The 20,584-nt window shown below is 41.1% G+C and overlaps 1 protein-coding gene across 3 annotated transcripts in view; it reads left to right on the forward strand.

Moving 5' to 3' along the window:
* The window catches only part of FANCC (FA complementation group C), a 305,923-nt gene that overhangs the window by 233,624 nt on the left and 51,715 nt on the right, over window positions 1-20,584 (forward strand). For all 3 annotated transcript variants that reach the window (XM_053656528.1, XM_037133335.2, XM_037133336.2), the window contains one exon: window positions 19,858-20,014. In XM_053656528.1, coding sequence (XP_053512503.1) covers window positions 19,858-20,014 — 157 coding nt within the window. The remainder of the gene's footprint in view (window positions 1-19,857; window positions 20,015-20,584) is intronic.

Below are 20,584 nucleotides of genomic sequence, written 5' to 3' on the forward strand. Positions count from 1 at the left end.
ATATCCAAGCTTCAAGTTTTTCACCATTAAATGTGCTATTAGCTTTAGGTTTTCTATCGCTATTCTTTATCAGCTTGAATAAGTTCCTCTCTAGTCCTCGTTTACTGAGAGTCTTTTTATATTGAATGGAGTTGCTTTTTATCCAGTGTTTTTTCTTCGTCTATTGATATTGTGTATGTGTGTATGTGTGTATGTGTGTGCTTAGCGTGTTGATGGGTTACATTAATTGATTTTCTAAATGTGGATCACCTGGAACAAATTCTACTTGGTCATGGTATATAATTCTTTTAATACATTGTTGGATTTGGCTTGCTAATTTTTTATTGAGGATTTTTTGCATCTATGTTCATGAGAGATAATGATCTCTTATTTTCTTGTAATGCCTTTGTCTACTTTTGGTATTAGTGTAATTCTGGCCTCATAGAATGAGTTAGGAAATACTAGTTTATTATTTTCCTTCTCTCTAAAGAACTTCTTTTAACATTTCTTGGGAGACAGGTCTACTGGCAACAATCCTTTTCAGTTTTTGTTAGTGTGAGGAGATCTTTGTTTCTCCTTCTTGTTTGAATTACAAGTTTTGCAAGGTACAGGATTGTAAACCGCGCTCCCTCCCCTTCCCTCAACACTGTAAATATTGCATTCTTCTCTTTTCTTGCTTGTTTGGTTTCTGAGAAGCTGGATACAATTTTTTCTTTGTTCCTCTGTAAGCAAGATGTTGTTTTCCTCTAGCTTCTTTCGGAATTATCTTTATCTTTGATTTTTTTGTTTATTTGTCTGTTTCACAATGCTATGCCTAAGTGTAGTGTTTTGGCATTTAACCTTCTTGGTGTCCCATTAGCTTTCTAGAACTGTGATTTGGTATCTGACATTTATTCGGGAAAATTCTCAGTTATTATTGTTTTAAATATTTCTTCTGTTCCTTTCTCTTTCTTCTTCTGTTATGCCCATTACATGTATTTACATCTTTGTACTTGTCTACATTTCTTCAATATTTTGTTTTGTTTGGTTTCTTCAGTCTTTATTCTCTTGCTCTTTGGATTTCAGTATTTCCACTGATATATCCTGTAGGTCTGAGAGTCTTTCCTCAGTCAGGTACTAATAAGTCCATCAAAAGCATTCTTCATTTCTGCTACTGTGTTTTCTATCTGTAGTATTTTCGGGGAGGAGTGGGTTTTCCTTTCTTAGGATTTTCATCTTTCTCCTTACATTACTCATCTGTTTTTACATGCTATCTGTTCTATCCCTTAGAGCTCTTTTCATATTAATCACAGTGATTTTTAAAAAATAATCATGGCTAACATTTATTGATCGCTTTCTGTGTTCCAGGAGGTAATTCTAAAGGTTTTTAATGTAATATCTCATTACAGCTTCACCACAATCTTATGAGGGAATTACTTTTTTCTTTTTTTTGAAAGATAAAATAAGTAGCTAACATATGTTTCAGTTACACAGCATTATAATTTGATATTTATACACACTACATAGTGATCACCACCGTAAGTCTAGTACCATCAATACCATATATTTGATCATCGTCACCCATTTTACTCACTCCTAGTCGCCTTCCTCTTGTAACCACCAGTCTGTTGTCCCTGAGTTGGTTTTTGTTTTTTGTTTGTTCATTTATTTATTTTGTCTTTTAGATTACACATATAAGTGAAATCATATGGTATTTGTCTTTCTCTGTCTGACTTATTTCACTTAGCATAAACCCTAAAAGTCCAACCATGTTGTCACAAATGGAAAGACTTTCTTCTTTATTATGAATGAATAGTATTCCATTGTGTGTGTGCGTGTGTGTGTGTATCACATATTCTTTAGTCATTTATCCATGATGGACACTTAAGTTGTTTTCATATCTTGACTACTATAGGAAATAATTCAGTGAACATAGTGGTACATATGTCTTTTCAAATTAGTTTTTTCATATTCTTTTAAAAATATATTTTATTGATTATGCCATTACAGTTCTATTTCCCCCCTTCGTTCCCCTCCACCCTGCACACTCCTCCCCCTCCATTTCCCCCCTTTAGTTTATGACCACATGTCTCAAGTTCTTTAGATTCTATATTTCCCATGCTATTCTTGCCCTCCCCCCTATCTATTTTCTGCCTACCGTCTATGATACTTATTTTCTGTACCTTCTCCCCCTTCTCCTCCTCCCACTCTCCCATTGCTAACCTTCCATGTGATTTCCATTTCTATGGTTCCACGCCTGATCTAGCTGTCCTCTTAGTTTGCTGTCGTTCTTAATAACTGTGAGTTTGCTGTCCTTTCACTGTTCATATTTTTATCTTCTTTTTCTTAGATAAGTCCCTTTAACATTTCATATAATAAGAGCTTGATGATGATGAACTCCTTGAATTTGATCTTATCTGAGAAGCACTTTATCTGTCCTTCCATTCTAAATGAAAGCTTTACTGGATAGAGCAATCTTGGTTGTAGGTCTTTGGTTTTCATGACTTGGAATACTTCTTTCCAGCCCCTTCTTGCCTGTAAGGTCTCTTTTGAGAAATCAGCTGACAGTCTGATGGGAACTCCTTTGTAGGTGACTGTCCCCTTATCTCTTGCTGCTTCTAGGATTCTCTCCTTCATTTTAATCTGGGCTAATGCAATTATGATGTGTTTTGGTGTGTTCCTTCTTGGGTCCAACTTCTTTGAGACTCTCTGAGCTTCCTGGATTTCCTGGAAGTCTATTTCCTTTGCCAGATTGGGGAAGTTCTCTTTTATTATTTGTTCAAATAGGGTTTCCACTTGTGACTGTTCCTTTTCCCCTTCTAGTACCCCTATAATTCGGATGTTGGAACATTTAAAGATGTCCTGGAGGTTCCTAAGCCTCTCCTCATTTTTTTGAATTCTTGTTTCTTAATATTTTTCTGTTTGGTCATTTTTTTCTTCTTTCTGGTCCAGTCCCTTGATTTGAGTCCCAGTTTCCTTTCCATCATTATTGGTTTCCTGTGCAATTCCCTTCATTTCAATTAGTTTAGCCTTCTTTCATTTCTCTAAGTTGTGACTAAAATCGACCAGTTCTGTGAGCATCCTGATCACCAGTGTTTTGAACTGTGCATCTGATAGGTTGGCTATTTCTTGGTTACTTAGAGTTATGGGCTCTAGGGCTTTGAGTTCTTCTTGAGCCACGTTTTGGTCTGTTTATACCTGTTATGTACGAGGAGCGGAGCCTTAGATGTTCACCAGGGAGGGGCAACTCAGTCACTGGGTTGTGACATTTTATGTGGTGGCGGGGTCAAAGAGGGGCAATGGCGGTCTGCTCTGCTCCCGCTGGGTCCTGCGCTGTCTGTCTCACTGCTCGCTCCTTTGCTGGTTTATCTGCACTCGAATGTGTGACCGTGGTCAGCCTGCCACCTTGCACTCTCACTGGGTCCGCCTGGGACTACCTGGGTGTGGGTCTGGGTCAGGGGATGTTTCCTGCCTGACCCGCTTCGCTGCTGGCTCCGCCCTTCTTACCAGTCTGGCTGAAATGGTTCGTTGTTGTCAGATTTCTGTATGTTGTCGGACTTCTGTATAGTTCAATTTTTTGTGTTTTGGCTGTGTTTTTGTTGCTAAAACTCTGTCGTTTTTAAACTTGGTTGTGCGAGAAGGCACAGTGTTTCCACCTACGCCTTCATCTTGACGGAAGTTCAGTTTTTTCATATTCTTCATATAAGTGTCCAGAAATAAAATTAGTTGATCATGTGATAGTTCTATTCTTAATTTATTGAGGAATTTCCATACTGTTTTCAAATCATACAAGTCAACAACAAAAACACAAACAACCCAATTAAAAAATTGGCTGAGGATCTAAATAGACATTATTTTTTAAAAAGTCATACAGATGGCCTACTGGCACATGAAAAGCTCTTCAACATGACTAATTTTCAAGGAAATGCACATCAAAATGCAATGAGATATCACCTTATACCTGTTAGAGTGCTATTATCAAAAAGACAAGAAATAATCAGTGTTGGAAAGGATGTGGAGAAAAGGGAACCCTCATGTACTATTGTCAGGAACGTAAATTGGTACAGCCACTATGTAGAATAGTATGTAGATTCCTTAAAAACTAATCATAGTTCTTTTTAATTCCTGGCCTGATAATTCCAACATCTCTGCTGTGTGTGGTTTTGATTCTTGGGCTGTCTCTTCAAATTGTATTTTTATTTTCCTTACAAGGTAGGCCTTGTAATTTTTTTCTGAATAGCTAAACATGATGTACTAGGTAACTGGAACTGCTATAAATAAATTTTTTGTAATGTAGGTGTGAGGTGTGGGGGGAGGGAAAGTTTTATGTAGTCCTGTGACTAGGTCTCTGTCTGATAGTGAGTTTATGTCTCTGAAGTGCGAACCTCACAAGGGTTTATTAGTCCTACCCCTATCCCTTAGGTGGGGCAGGATACCTAGCACCACCTGGAATTGGTTATTTCCCTTCCCCATGGTCAGTTAGGCACTGATAATACCCCAGTAGGTTAGGCTTCTGTTAACTAGTTTCTCCTGAGGTCAGGCCATGTTAAAAAGAACAGTGTGCTCTATTTAAAAATAGTTTCTGTCTCCCCTCTTTCTGCTTAAAGCAGGAGTGGATTTTTTCCATTTTTTACTGAGCAAACCTGTTCTAGCTTCTGGAGGTAAATCTCACAATCTGAATTTCCCTGGAGTCTTTAACTGTCAGAGCACATCCAGGTTTTTCTTCCTTGGAAGTGGTTCATATGATGATTTCTACTTTTGGAGAAATAGAAATCTTTTCTTCTCATGAGGATGTCAGAGAATTGTTGAATTTTTAGTCTTTTCTCCTTTTACTTCTTGTTAGGGCAGAGTTGTGATTTCCAAGCCCCTTACATGTAGAACAGCAGACCAGAACCCTCTATATCATACATTAAAAATACATATAGCCCTGGCTAGTGTAGCTCAGTGGATTGAGTGCAGGCTGTGAACCAAAGGGTTGCTGGTTCAATTCCCAGTCTAGGGCACACGTGTGGGTTGTGGGCCAGGTCCCCAGTGGGGGCCATGTGAGAGGCAACCACACATTGATGTTTCTCTCTGTCTCTTACTCCCTCCCTGCCTCCCTCTAAAACAATAAATAAAATCTATATATATATATATATATATATATATATATATATATATATGTATATATATATATATATATATCTGCAATACAATTATTGCATCTAAAACCTGAGGAACTTTCAGCCAAGATGGAGGCGTAGGTAGACAGACTGTGCCTCCTTGCACAACCAAAAGAAAGACAACAACAAATTTAAAAGCAAAAATAACCAGAATTGCCAGAAAGTCAAACTGTATGGAAGTCCCACAACCAAGAAGTTAAAGAAGAAACATTCACCCAGACTGGTAGGAGGGGCGGAGATAGGCAGCTTGGGCAGAGAGGACTCATGGCAATGCCTTGCCTGGAGGACAGGGCCGGCGAGGCTGCAGCTGGTGGACCAGGCAGTCCCACATTTGCTGGTGGACAAACTAGAAGTAACAACTGGGGAGGAAGACAGACCATGTAACCCAGGGTTCCAGTGTGGGGAAATAAAGCCTCAAAACCTCTGACTGCAAACACCTGTGGGGATTCTGGTGGTGGCAGCGGGATAAACTCCCAGCCTCACAGGAGAGTTCATTAGAGACACCCACAGGGTGCTAGAATGTACACAAACCCATTTACCTGGGCATCAGCACCAGAAGAGCCCAATTTGCTTGTGGGTTATAGGAAAAGTGATTTAAAAAACAGGGATTTGAACAAGCAGCATTGTTTCCTCTCATACTCCTCCCCAACATACCATGCCACAGTGCAGTGATGTGGCTTTTCCCACACTGGCAAATGCATAAAGCTCTGCCCCTCACTACATAACAGGTGTACCAAGACAGAGAAATATGGTCCTACTGAAAAAACATATCAAAGCTCCAAAAAATAGAACAGAGCAATGAGGAGATAGCCAGCCTATCAACTGCACAGTTCAAAACACTGGTAATCAAGATGCTCACAGAAACGGTTGAGTATGGCTGCAAAATAGAGGAAGGAGTGAAGGCTATGCAAAGTGAAATAAAGAAAAATGTACAGGGAACCAACAGTGACAGGAAGGAAACCAGGACTCAGATCAACAATTTGGAACATAAGGAAGAAATAAACATTCAACCAGAACAGAAAGAAGAAATAAGAAATTAAAAAAATGAACAGAGGCTTAGGAATTTCTGGGACAACTTTAAATGTTCCAACATCCAAATCATAAGGCTGCCAGAAGGAGAAGAGAAAGATCATGCAATTGAAAACTTATGAACAAACAATGAAGGAGAACTTCCCCAATCTGGCAAAGGAAATAAATTTCCAGGAAGTCCAGGAGGCTCAGAGAGTCCCAAACAAGTTGGACCTAAAAAGGAACACACCAAGGCACATCATCATTATATTATCCAAGATTCAAGATAAGGAGAGAATCTTAAAAGCAGCAAGAAAAATGGAGAGAGTTACCTACAAAGGAGTGCCCATAAGACTCTCAGTTGATTTCTCAAAAGCACCTTGCAGGCAAGAAGGGGATAGAAAGAAGTATTCAAAGTCCTCAAAAGCAAGGACCTACATCCAAGATTACTCTATCCAGAAATTTCAGAAATTCCTGGTGAGGAGGAAATATGCTTAAAGAATAGCCACTCTTACTCTACCACAATGTTCCAATAGAAAGCCGAGGCAGCGGTTCCATGTGTTGTAGGCCCAAGCTCCTCCTCGCTATTTATTTTATTTGTGATAGCCCATTCTCCCTCAGCAACTAGTAAAATGTATTTGGTTTGGAATATTCATGGGAACAGACTGTCCAGAAATGCTAGGTGGTCTTCAACTTGTCCAATTCTTGTGGCTTCAGCTAAGCAAGTTCCCTAAGCAGTGGCGTAAGAGCTGGAGCTTTTCCGTGGACACTTTCCCGCAGGTGGAGCATCCTGGCTGCGTGTTGAAGGCTGATGCCGTCAGTCAATGTAAATTACCACCTCCGCCTGCAACACCCACCTGCCCCCAGCCCTGTAAGCAGTTCCCCAGATTTGCTGCTTGGTCATTTAGAAACCACACACTTTCTTTGGCCATGTGTTTAGCCTTCCAACTATTTGCTTACCACAATGCATCAGTGGAATTTCAACTGTTTTACAACTGGCTGGGTGTATTTGCCCTCCTTGGCTTCCAAACACAGTGATGTATTTCCAGAAATGGGCTGCCTATGTTCTTCTAAACAGCAGATGCTTGCCCCTTTGTGTAGTTTAGATAACCTAGAGGAACTTTTTAATTTTTTGCCTAAATGTCAAAAGTAACTTTTTGAGTCTCTCCCTGGGATTGGCATCATAGCCATATGTAGACAGAGTGTGTAAAAACGTTTCTGGGAGGGCTGCTGAAACCTTTTAGTAAGTCTGTGGAGTACACATAATTACACATAACATGTCCTCTAAGGAAAATCTGATTCCATTGCTTCAAAAATATTGAGAAATTTGGACTGGATGGAGTATTTTTTTCTGTACACTGGAATAAATGAGCCAATGAACAAATGCATGACTGACTAACCAACAGACCTTATAAGGTAACTATGAGTGTCAAGCAGGGTGACCATATAATTATAAATTGTAGACCACAACACTGCTGAGAGTTAAAAGGGGTGCCTTTTATAATTATGGTCAGATAACAGACATGAACTTGCCGTGGCTCACTGGAACAAATTTAAATGGGCCCAAGGCCTGTAACATGCTTAGCACAGTGCCTGGCATGCAGAGTAAACACTAAATAACTGTTAACATGTTGCTATTATTATTTACTTCAACAAAAATGTTATGTTTTTATAATGTTTTATTAGGTTTTCTCAAACTTACATCTTTTCTCCCTAGTAAAAATATTATTGAACTAAGGCCAGATGTAAGCTAAATTCCCATTGCTGAAAGAGCTAGTAATACAGTCTCCAAAGGTGCTTAAACGAAAACAAAAGAAATTACAAGAAATGACTGACCTTCATCAGAGGTTCTAGTTTTGTGTTTTGTCAGCATATGTAAGAAAAATGAGGCTTTATATGTTGTCATATACTATAGGTGAATGTCTACATGAAGAAAGGCTAGTGTTAATTATCAAAAACAAAAAGGTAGCGAGGTAGTAGCAGAAACTCCCATTTTTACTTATTTGTTTATTGAGACTTCCTGACTTTTTTTAAATCTTAATAGGACATGGTCATAAAATTAGTAATTTGAAAAGTTTACTTTTCAAATAAAAATCTGGTATTGATGGTAATAGTTCAGTATGTTTGGTCTTGGACAGTTCCTTCACTTGCTATTGCTGCTTTTTGCTTTGAGAACTAACTTCTCTGCAGGTATAAGTGATAATGATGGCTCAGTTTCCTCAATTTAATATGCAGGGGAAGGCAAAAGTAGGTTTACAGTTCATATGGAAAAATATGTAATAAAAGAATAAATTTTCACATACTTACAACTAGAAACCTACTTTGCCCAGCCCTGTACATCTTAGATCAAGTTTTAATGAAAGTATACCTATGAGATGTGATAGGAAGTATTCTTTCCAGTTCCTTGGCATTAAGTAATTCTCCAGAAAATCTGGTCCCAATTTTTGTGGGCTTCTGCTGCAGCGAAGCAGCCCTTGATCTCTCTGTGGTTTGGCAAAGTGAAGTACTGCGGGTGTTTGTTTCATATGAGGAGTTTCCTTCTTTTTTTTTTTTTTTAATGGATGGCAAGTTTATAAAAGAGCATCACAGAAAAAAGCAGAAATTATGTATTTGATACAGAGACAAGCATTTGTAAATTTGTCTTACCAGAAATACTGTTGATTAGCATTTTGAAGTCATGTCTTAGCACTTCTCTGCCTCTCAGACAGCTTTAGATCACATTCCCTGGAGACAGGCACCACCCTCACTGGAACCTTTCTCACAAAGAACTGGATCCCACATTCTGGTCTTTTGTTGTAGCTATAAAAAAAAATTGGAACCAAAATGAGCTGGACCAGTTTCTTTACATCCAACCTCTTTTTGAAGAAGATGGGACAAACAACTGCCTCACTAAATTGAGTATTTGGGGAAAACAAGGTACAGTTTTCCAAATGTCAAAGAGGTATTTATGTACAAGAGTCAGATAACAAGAGACTGGACAGGGCAGCGCATCCTGTCCAGGCATCTCCTGCCTCGTGTCAGAAATTATTTAGAAAACTCAGATTTTCTGCATAAAAGTGCTCACTAGGAGCCTATTCATCAGTATTTTAAAGGGGAGAATTACATTACATATAAGTCTCACACACCCTATTATTTTCCTAAAACACAGTTATAATGTGGAAAACTCCCTATAATTATTAAGTAGGGATTTTAGAGAGCCAAGTTTTTAATCTTATCCTGTGTCCCTTGAATTTGTCATTTAATCAGTATGCAGACTGAAAGGATAGAACAAATAAGGTTACATGAGAAGAAGTATAGCCTTAGAGTTTCTGTGACTAACGTGTTGAATAGAATGAAAGTTTTCAGTGTCCCGAAGAAATTTTTTTCTTTTAACCAGCATATTTTGGATATCCTCAAGGGATATACATCAGCCTCATTTTTAAAAAATTGCAATGTATTCCCTGGTATGAAGGAACCATAATATTTTCAGGTGTTAGTGCATGCATTCTCCTTGTTTCTCATTGTGTCTTTATAACCGTGGGGCAGTAAATATCCTTCAACTGAGGCTTTTATTTCTGCCAGGCTGTTTCACAAAAGCATGGTTACTAAGACCAGGGGTGTATACGTTTTATACTTTATTATGTGGTACCATGTGACTTGGCCAAAAGGGCAAAGCCATTCCTTGTCCCACCACTGAGAACACGAAGCCTCTATACCTCCTTCATCATTGGATGTCACTCTTCTAAACATTTGTTGACATGAGGGTGAAAAATGGTATCTCCTTGATGTGTTAGTTTACCTTTCTTTAACTATTAAGAAAGTTGAAAATCTGCATATTTGTATTGGCCATTTGCATTTCTTCTTCTATAATTTGCCTTTTTTCTAGTTTTTCTGAGATATGATTGACATATAATGTAATTTGTGCTTTTTATTTCAAAACCAGCCTGGCGCACATTCAGAACATTGCCTGTGATGTGAATGTGCCGGCCCAGCCCAGTGCTGTTATGAGAGCATGTGAAGGTTGTGTTGCCGTGTTGTTTTCTTCATGCAAGAACTGATTATAAAGAGTTAATAAGTCTTTGCAATTTTAGAACAAAATAGATTTTATTGATAATAGATGACTCACATGTTAAACATTGGATCTATAAATGTAATCATTCACAGAAGTTAGTAGAGTATGCTCTGAATCAAGGCTCTAATAAAAATACAATTGTTAACGTACACATTTTTCATCCCATGTCTGAGAAAAGAACAAAAATATTACAGCAGCCCCTCCCCTTAATTCATGGTGTCAGTTTTCTGTGGTCAACCATGGTTCAAAAATATCAAATGGGAAATTACAGAAATAAACAATTCTTAAGTTTTTAAATTGTGTGCCATTCTGAATAGCATGAAGAAATCTGGCCCTGTTTTGCTCTCTCTCACCCTGTCTTGCCGGAGACAGGAATCATCCCTTTGTCCAACATAGTCACCCAGCTTTGCCTCATCCATCCACATAGGTATTGTTTCCTCTCTCATCATCATGACAAGAAGAAAGAAGGGTGAGCACAAGAAGTGTGTATAGCACAATAAGATACATTAGGAGAAAGTCCACATTTACATTAACTTTTATTACAGTATATTTTTATAATTATTTTATTCATTGTTGCTAATCTCTTACTGTGCCAAATTTATAAGTTAAATTTTATCACTGGTATATATGTATAGGAAAAATATATATATAGGGTTCAGTACTGTCTGCAGTTTTAGGCACCCAGTGGGGGTCTTGAAACACAGTCCCTGCAGGTAAGGGAGGACTACTTCTTGTATGTACTGTCAATTGATGGCCACTGGCACCAATTCAGCACCAACAGGAATCCCCAGTTTTGGGTGCACTGAAGATGGAAACTTTATTCAGGGCAAAACAGCTTGATCGTGATACAGTATAGCTATGAAAACAGCACAGCTGTAGCACAGCTCTATTGTGATACTGCACGGCTGTGAAAACAGCACAGCGGTGAGGCAGCCCTTTGGCCAGGCCCCTCTCTGGCTAAATAGCTATGCCCTGGTCAAAGCAGATGATCTGCTTTGTTCTGTGCCAATCTGCTCTGGACTGTGCTGGTCTGCTCCATTCTATTCTGGCATGACATCTTCAGTATTTCAGCTCAGTGAGGGAAGCACAGTCTTCAGTCTTCCATGGAAAGGGAAAGGACACTCAGAGCCAGAGGGAACCTGGCTTATCAGGGACAGACAGCAGTCCCTGCCCCTGGTCCCTGATTGGCCTGTCCTCATGCAAATAAGGACTCTAAATCCTTGCAGTTTGGCCCCAAAAGCACTGTCCTTATTGGTCAAAAAAGAGCCACTTTGGTTGATCAGAGCACTCTGCAGCTCTGTTAGATGGGGAAAAACCAGTGCTGCTGGTTGAAACGGGACCCCAGGAACTTCTGTATCAGGGCTGGCTCAGATGGCAGAAACCGTGTAGGCCGGTAGTTCATGCAGGCCTCTCCTTGAAGTACAGTTTGCATGAAAGGCCTCTGTGTATAAATAGCTGCTAAACTCTGTTTTCATTTTTTGTTTTGTCTTGTTTTTTCATTTGAGCCTAGTTAACAACCAGGAGCTCTCCGTAGTCAGTGTCTTCTTTGTCAGGGTTCACAGTACTTACTTACTTTAGTATAGAACTTCTACAACTCATATAAGTTTGTTACTAAGCAGTATCTTTTAATTCAGATATTTAGTGGACCTACTATTTTATACTAGTTTCATTTTTACATTTTGTTATCTACTGTTCATTCTCAACAGTTTGTACCTTTGTGCGGCTGGGCATTACTCAGCCACTGTGATCTGATGCTAAAAATCACACTAACTCACATGGTTGCTCAGAGGGCTTAGGGATGATGCTGTCTCTGAAGAACTTCCACTGAAATGAGAAACTTTTCTAATGATGTACATATTTATTTTATATGGATCCTGGAAGAAAAAAGGTGTAATGAAAGCAGTTCAAAAAATGTTCCTGCTGTTTGAGAAGGGAGGAGTCACTGAGCAGCCAAATTCTCCCCTCTGTACCTCAGAGCTTTCTGTCTCTTAGGGGCTCTGTGACTCTGTGACAGCAACTACAGAACCTTCCCCACATTCCTAAGGGATGTTCTGCTTCCTCTAGAAAGCTGGACAGAAACCCTTGCCCAGGGGTCCATTAATGTGGCTAGAACTGTCTTACAGCTTGGACTTAAAAGACTTCCCCAAACACAGAGTTGGATGAACTCAGGATCCAGGTATCTGGCTTCTGTTTGGAAAGCCATCTTCTGTTCTCCCCTGCTGGCCCCAGGCCCTGTCTTCTGAGCAGCAACCTCCACTTCCCTGGCTGCAGAGTAGAGTGACATATATAACCTGAGGCTGAGGACCAGCTGTAGTATCAGACCTTCTGGGTTCCAATCATAGCTGTAAGTTCTTGGTCCCTCTCTGACCTCAGTTGCCTTATCTATAAAATAAGGGTAATGATAGTCCGTTTTATCCTTGTGGGGCTGTTAGGAGGACTAAAATACAGATAAAATGCTTAGCATCATTCCAGGTAAACCCTTAATAAATGGTAGCTATGGGTCTTTCAGCCTCCACCATTCCTCTGTCTCCGGCCCTTCAGCAGTCAGCCATACGGCCCCGGAACACCACTTTCCACCACTCCTGTGGGGCCTTCCAGTGGTGCTACCCTCACCGCCTCCTTCCGAAGACCTGTCTGCAAGACTGGCTGCACTTCACTTCATCTCCTCACTGACTTTGCCTTCAGCTTCCGTAGCTCCATCAAAACAGTATTCTCAGGGAGGCCAGAAAGGGCCTGCCCAATGCAGTACTTGTGTTTCCCTCCCAGTATCCATGTCCTCTCAGCAGTGCGGGTCACAGCCACACCTGCCTTGTGTTCATCCATGGCATTGTCTCTGCGTGTCTACAACTGCGCTTGTTCTTCTTCCTGCTGGCACAGGTTCAGACCCTCTTCTCCCCACACACACCTCTCTCTCTCTCTCTCTCTCAGACTGCTCATCCATTCTCTTGCCATTCTATACATGTGATGACAGTTCCCTAATGTACAAGGTCTGTCCAGGAAAAGTCCAGCCATTGTTAGTATAACAAGAACAGTTTGCCTGACATCAATATAATCTGGCAGCCAAGGAGAATGGACTGAAATGTGCATGCATGAATAGTGACAACTTCACTATACTAGTCAGTGAAGGTGGTAGACCCCGCTGAGTGAGCATGTGTACTGTGTGGCTGTTGCATTCTAAATGACTGAGTGAGTAGAGCAACAAATCTGCATCAGATTTTGTGTTAAGCTTGGACATTCCTCCATGGAAACTATTTGGATGATCCGGAAGGCTTTCATGGATGATGCAGTTAATGCAGTGTAAATAAAAGTGTAGCACAGATGACTCAAAAATGGTTGAGAAGCTGTTGAAAGTGATCCATGCTCTGGAAGGCCTGCAACAAGCAGAACACCTGAGAATGTTAAACGTGTAAGGGCTGCAATCAACAAAGATCGGCAGCTGACAGTATGGGAACTAGAAGCTGATCTGGGGATTCCAAAAACTATATTCGAGATTTTGGTGCAGGATCTTGGCATGAAACACGTTGTGGCAAAATTCATCCTGCAGCTTCTGCTACCAGAGCAGAAGGAACATTGTGCTGCAGTTGCTAATGACTTGATTCAAACCACTGCCAATGAACCAGATTTCCTCAAAAAGGTCATAACTGGAGATTAATCATGGGTCTACAGCTATGATCCGGAAACAAAGGCCCAGTCATCCCAATGGAAGTCACTTTGTTCTCCACACCGGAAGAAGGCACAACAAAGTCGCAGCAAGATCAAGATCACGTTAACTGGTTTTTTGACTGGGAAGGTGTTGTCCATTATGAGTACGCCCCTCCAGGCCAAACAATTAATAAGTACCACCTCAATGTTCTTTGTTAGCTAAGAGATGCAATATGATTGATGAAAGTGACCGTGGCTATGGGCAACTGGTGATTGGCAGCTTCATTACAACAACATGCCTGCTCGTATATCATGTCTCATGCAGTTTTTTGGTGAAACATCAAATTACCCAAGTGACTCAATGCCCCTACAGCCCAGATTTGGCACCCTGCAACTTCTGGCTTTTCCCAAAACTAAAATCACATCTGAAGAAGAAGAGATTTCAGACTGTCAATGAGATTCAGGAAAATACGGAGGGACAGCTGATGGCGATTTCAACAAAGGATTTTGCAGTCTTTTGAATGGTGGAAGAGACTATAGGAGAACTGTGTGAGGTCCCAAAGGGCCTACTTTGAAGAGGATGGAGGTGTCATTGTCCTATGTACAAAGTTTCTTGTATCTTCTTCAATAAATGTCTATTTTTCTTGGCGCATGGCTGGATACTTTCTGGACAGGCCTCATATCTTTAGGCCAGACCTCTCCCCACAACTAAAATATGTGTTTCATATACCTTAGTTGGATTGGACCTCAAATATGCTAAATACACACATCCCAAACTGAGCTCTTAGTTAATTCTTCACAAATCATCCCTTCATTCCATCTAAGTAAAAGATATGTCTGTTCATCTCCTATTCAAGAAATCTGGAATAGCCTTGATACCTACCTCACCTGCACCACCTCTCATCAAAGTCATTGCCAGTTTCTGTGATGGATTTGATATTACTGCTAAAATACATTGCAGGTGCTCTTCACTCTTTCTCCACTGCCACTGGTCCCTGCAGCACCAGCTCCTGGTTTCCTAGAACCCACTCTGGTCCTTGCACTCAGTTCTCCCTGCTGCAGTCAGAGTGACATTTGGGGTTTTTTCCTTCCAGCCTGACAGTTCCCAAATTCACTCTGCTTTGTTACACTCTTTTGCTCTCCTGTTCCCACCTTCTTTTTATTTTTTATTTTTTATTTTTATTATATTTTATTGATGGTGCTATTGTCCTAATTTTTACCCCTTTGCCTCCCTCCACCCAGCACCCCTCACTCCCTCAGTCAATCCCCAGACTATTGTTCGTGTCCATGGGTCATGCGTATAAGTTTTTTGGCTACTCCATTTCCTATTCTGTACTTTACCTCCCCATGACTACTCTGTAACCACCTACTTGTGCTTCTTAATCCTCTCACCTCTCACCCATTCTCCCACATTCCCCTCCCATCTGGCAACCATCAAAACATCCTCCATAGCCATGATTTTTGTCTCTGTTTTTACTGTTTGCTTAGTTTGTTTTTTAGATTCAATTGTTGATACATGTGTATTTCTTGACGTTTTACTGTCATAGCTTTAATCTACTTCTTTTTCTGGAATAGGCCCCTTTAACATTTCATATAATAATGGTTTGGTGATGATGAACTCCTTTTGTTTTTTCTTGTCTGGCAAGCTCTTTATCTGCCCTTCAATTCTAAATGATAGTCTTGCTGGGTAGAGCAATCTTGGCCTGTCAGTCCCTGCTTTTCATGATTTTGACTATTTCTTGCCAATCCCTCCTAGGCCACAAAGTTTCTTTTGAGAAGTCAGCTGACAGTCTTATGGGAATTCCCCTGTAGGTAACTAATTTCTTTTCTTTCGCTGCTTTTAAGATTCTCTCTTTATCTTTAACCTTTGACATTTTAATTATGATGTGTCCTGGAGTGGGCCTGTTTGCATCCATCTTGTTTGGGACTCCCTGTGTTTCCTGGACTGGCATGTCTATTTCCTTCACTAAATTAGGGAAGTTTTCTTTCATGATTTTTTTAAATAGTTTTCCAACTTCTTGCTCTCTCTCTTCTCCTTCTGGCTCCCCTCTGATGCGAATGTTGGAGTGCTTGAAGTTGTCCCAGAGGTGGCTTACAGTGCCCTTGTTTTGGGGGGTTCTTTTTTCTTTTTGTTGTTCTGATTGGTTGTTTTTTTGCTTTCTTAAGTTCCAAATCATTGATGTGGTTCTCGGCTTCATCCTCTACACTGTTGTTTCCCTGTAAGGTTTTTTTTTTTAATCTCAATTAGTGTACCCTTCATTTCCGACTGGGTCTTTTTCATGCTGTTCAGATCCTCACTAAGTTCCTTGAGCATCCTTCTAACCCGTGCATTGAATTGTGCATCTGATAGATGGCTTATCTCCATTTTGTTTAGTTCTTTTTCTGGAGTTTTATTCTGGTCTTTCATCTGGACCATGTTTCTTTGTCTCCTCTTTTTGGCAGCCCCCCTGTGTTTGTTTCTATGATTAGGTAGAGCTGCTATGACTCCATGTCTTGGTAGCGTGACCTAGTGTAGTAGGTGCCCTGTAGAGTTCAATGGCACAGCCTTTCCTGTCACCCAGTCTGGGTTCTAAAGGCGTGCCCTTCTTGTGGGCCGAGTACACCCTCCTCTTATAGTTATGCCTTGATTGCTGTTAGCAGGTCAGTATGTGACACTTACCCAGCCAGTCAGCTGCAAGGACTGGCTGTGACCACTCCCCATCAGCCCCCACTCTTCATGGAGAATCAGCTGTGCAGGGGCAGGATGGTAGTACCCCCAACGTAGGCTTTAGCTGCTCACGGGGTGAGCAGGCACTGGAGTTTCCTGGGTGGCGCAGGCCAACTTTAGTCCCCTCCTGTGTTCTGTCTGGGGCCACCCTACATGAGCTAAAGCCATCTCCAGATGACTGCTCCTTGTGCTTGGGCTTGGAGTTTCCCAGGTAAAGCCAAGCTGTGAACCTAGGTTGGCTGCTTCTAGTGCTGGGCCTCAGGCCATTTTGCAAGAGGTACAGGGTTGAGGGTTTACTGGGGCTAGTGTTGCTTGTTTGAGAGGATTTAGGAAGATCTGAAGCATGAGTCAATAGCAACCATTTATATAGAGAACCCACTTTTAATAGCTTGGGTGAGCTGGTAAGTTGGGTGGGATGGAGCCTCGGGATGTCCAGGGCAAGGCAAACAGTGTGAGCCAGATAGATGGAGTCTCAGATATGGCACCTGCCTGCCAGCTCTGGGGCTCTGTGCAGGGAGGGCTCCGAAGAGGAACAATGGCCTCTGCCCACCTTTCCGTCTGGGAGAAATCTGTCCCCCAGCTCTCAGCCTAAAAGCTAGGCACCTCCGTTTTTGTATGCCACTGGTGCCTGTGAAGCTGCTGCCCCATTGCTAGAGCTCAGAGGGAGTGAGTGTGATTAAGTCCATGTGTGGGTTCTTTAAGAAGAAGAACCCATGTGGGACTCCAGAAGTTTCTACTACCAACTCAATCCCTGCTGGCTTTTGCAGCTAGCAGTTATGGGGACTTATCTTCCTGGCATTGGAACTCTGGGCTTGCTGGCCTGGTGTGGGGTTGGGACTTCAACTTCTCACTCCTGAGGTATCCCTCCCAAATTTTTATCCACCACACATGCATGTGGGACCAGGCTTTTCTGATCTCTGCTCCTCCTACCAGTCTGGATGGATGTGGTTTTTTCAATTCCATAGTTTTCCAACTTCCATTCAGGTCAAACTGACTGTTCTGAGTGATGGTTGTTCTTCGTTTAGATGTTATTTTGATATGGTTGTGTGAGGAGGTGAGGTGTGTTTACCTACACTTCCATCTAGACTAGAAGTTCCCCCAGAGTGATCTTTGAAATGTAAACTGCATCCTGGCGCTTCTCTGCATCCTAGAACTTTGTTTAAAATCTTTGGGCCAGAATAACCAGAGAATAAAATCCTAAAATCTTATCTTGGCCTGTGGTACTGCGGAGCTGTACCACCTCTCTCTTCTGCCCTTGCTCTTCCTTGTCTCAGGGCCATCAAAACTGTTCCCTCTGTTAAAAATCTCTTCCCACTTCTTTTCACCTAGCTAACCCCCAACGACCTAATCTAAATTAGTTCCCTCCTCCCCCGCCTCCCCATTACTCTCTTTTACCTCAGCCTGTCCTTTTCCTTCATTGCCTTTATCACAATTTGGTATGTGTATGTACATATGCACACCTCCCACTGGGCCCTGAACTGCTAATGATACAGATTGTTTTTTGATTGTTTGGTCTGCACCTGGCACATTTAGTTCCACACAGGAAGTGCTTAGTCATCTTCTTTGAATGACCACCAGCTCCTTGCCATCAAGGATAATAGGGGAGGTAGCTTGGGAAAGGCAGCCCATAGATGGTTTCTATAGTGTGGCCCCCAAATATGCCAGGTGTACAGGGTTGGGGCATGGTGGCAACTCTTCTTCACCAGGTATGGGCAGGTAGGGGGAGAAGGGGGTCCTGTAAGACTTTTCAGAAGAGTTGAAGCTCAAGGTGAGAATGTGAGACCACAAAGAGGGTCAGAGGAGGGACATCCCTCCCTCCCTCCCTTTCTGAAGAAAGACTAGCTTCTTCAGAGTTAATCCAGGACAAAGTCTGGAGGAGTTATGCCAAGGGAGAAGAAAAAGAGAAGCCACTAGAAATTGCTACCCTGTGTCTCCTATCTATCCTGCCCTGTGCTCATTCCCCAGGCTTCTAGCTAGCTCCTGCAGAGCAATGGCCCAGAAGTGATGGTGAAGGGAAAGACACTGAAGGAGTCGTTGGGTAATGGGGAACCTTCGTGCCCCAGCTTTTGTTTTCCTTATTAAAAACAGTAAACATTTTCTGGCAGAACGTAGAAAGCAGCCTGCTGCCTGTGATGCTTCAGGCTTCAGCACCTGGGCTGAAAGAAGGCAGACAAGTCCTACCAGGCCAGATTAGGCCCGGTGGCTGGGCGTCAGACAGATGTCCCCCTCATGCTCCTTCCCAGGGGGCAAGTAGGACCCCTGATATGCGGAAGAGGAACCTTCAAATACATCTTCCTGTAGAAAATGAGCTACACAAAATGGTTGCAGTCTATCGAGTCTCATGTTGCGGATCAACTGTGGATTAATACCGGTTATAACCACCAACTGTGAAGTTGTTAGTAAAGAAATTTTTTTTAAATCCTCACCCAAGGATTTGTTTATTGATTTTTTTTAGAGAGAGGAAGGAAGAGAGAGAGAGAGAGAGAGAGAGAGAGAGAAATATTGATGGGAGAGAGAGACATTGATCAGTCGCTGTGCCCTTCACCCCCATATATGCCCCAACCTAGGATGGAACCCATAACCTAGCCATGTGCCCTGGCCAGGGATTGAACCCACAACCTTTCGGTGCATAGGACAACACTCCAACCAATTGATCCACCCAGCCAAGGCTAAAGAAAAGTATTTTTTTTAACTTTCAAGCAACAGATTTACAAATATGTTATTGAATATTGGATACTTACTATTGAAATACTCAGTATCAACCACTATGCTAATCACTTTACATGTGTTATTATTGCATTTGATTAGTCTGACAACACTGTGAGGGAAATGGGCCCACTTTACAGATGAGTAAATGGAGGTGTAGTGGTTAAGTAACTTTCCCAAGGTCATAGAGTTAGTAGGTGGTAGATCTTGGACTCAAACCCAGGTTTGATTCCACGCACCATCATAATGCACTTCCATCATGAAGTGTTGCATCAAGAAGCATAACTGTTTCTTAATTAGGATTGCACGTACCTCGGTATTTCAAGACCTTTTTATATCTCATCTTTTACCACTGTTTTCCATCACTATATATTTGTTTATTGTTTTGAAAGCATTTTGTTCTTTGAGCATTTCTCCAATTTTTTGAGTTAAAGTGGAAGTATATTCACATTATTTTGTAAATAGATACTTGGTCAGTATTCTTTGATATTACAAATATTAACGACTACTATGACCATGGGGAGGAGATTTACAAATTGGTTTCATTTTTTGCATTTTGAACTCTCTTAGTCTTCTATTTTCTATAACCCATTTCTATTCAAAATTTTATTTCTTACTGAAAGGAAGAAGATTTCTCTTCCCAAGTCAACTGTAGTCTGCCTCTGGCTTCGACACCTTCCCAGCCTTGAAAAAGCAACGCTGCATCTTTTTGAAAAGCTGATTTTCAGTGAGAGAAATTTTCTGAGAAGGATCGAATGCTTTGTGAAAGATTCATTGCTGGTATGTGCTGGTATGAGAAGAAAAGTCCTTAAAGAAGGTGTTGGGTATCATTTTGTTTGGTCTGAGCAAAGGAAAAAATGTAAACAAAAGAGCTATTGAGACCTTTAAAGTAATGATGTATTTACATTTTACTTTAAAAATACCTAACAGGGCCCTGCCTGATGTGGATCGGTGGATTGAGCTCTGGCCTGTGAACCAAAGGGTCAGGTTACCAGTTCAGTTCCCAGTCAGGGCACAGGGTTGCGGGCTATGTCCCCAGTAGGGGGAGCATGAGAGTCAACCACACATTGATGTTTCTCTCCCACTCTTTCTCCCTCCTTTCCCCTCTCTCTAAAAAATAAATAAATAAAATCTTTAAAAAATAAAAATACCTGACATAGGGGACTTTTCTGCATATTTAGAGCATATGTCAAAAATAAGGAGAGACTCAAGATTTACTGGATTGTTGTACTTTATGTGGTATATTCATAAGAACTGATATTTGGTCAACAAACTTTTTTAAAACAGTATTTCTTACTTGCACATTAAAAGTAAATTTTTAAAAAATGAAAATTTTAAAAACCACAAGAA

This window comes from Artibeus jamaicensis, unplaced genomic scaffold, assembly GCF_021234435.1.
Source record: "Artibeus jamaicensis isolate MK-2021 breed Jamaican fruit bat unplaced genomic scaffold, CSHL_Jam_final scaffold_1964, whole genome shotgun sequence".
Taxonomy (NCBI): domain Eukaryota; kingdom Metazoa; phylum Chordata; class Mammalia; order Chiroptera; family Phyllostomidae; genus Artibeus; species Artibeus jamaicensis.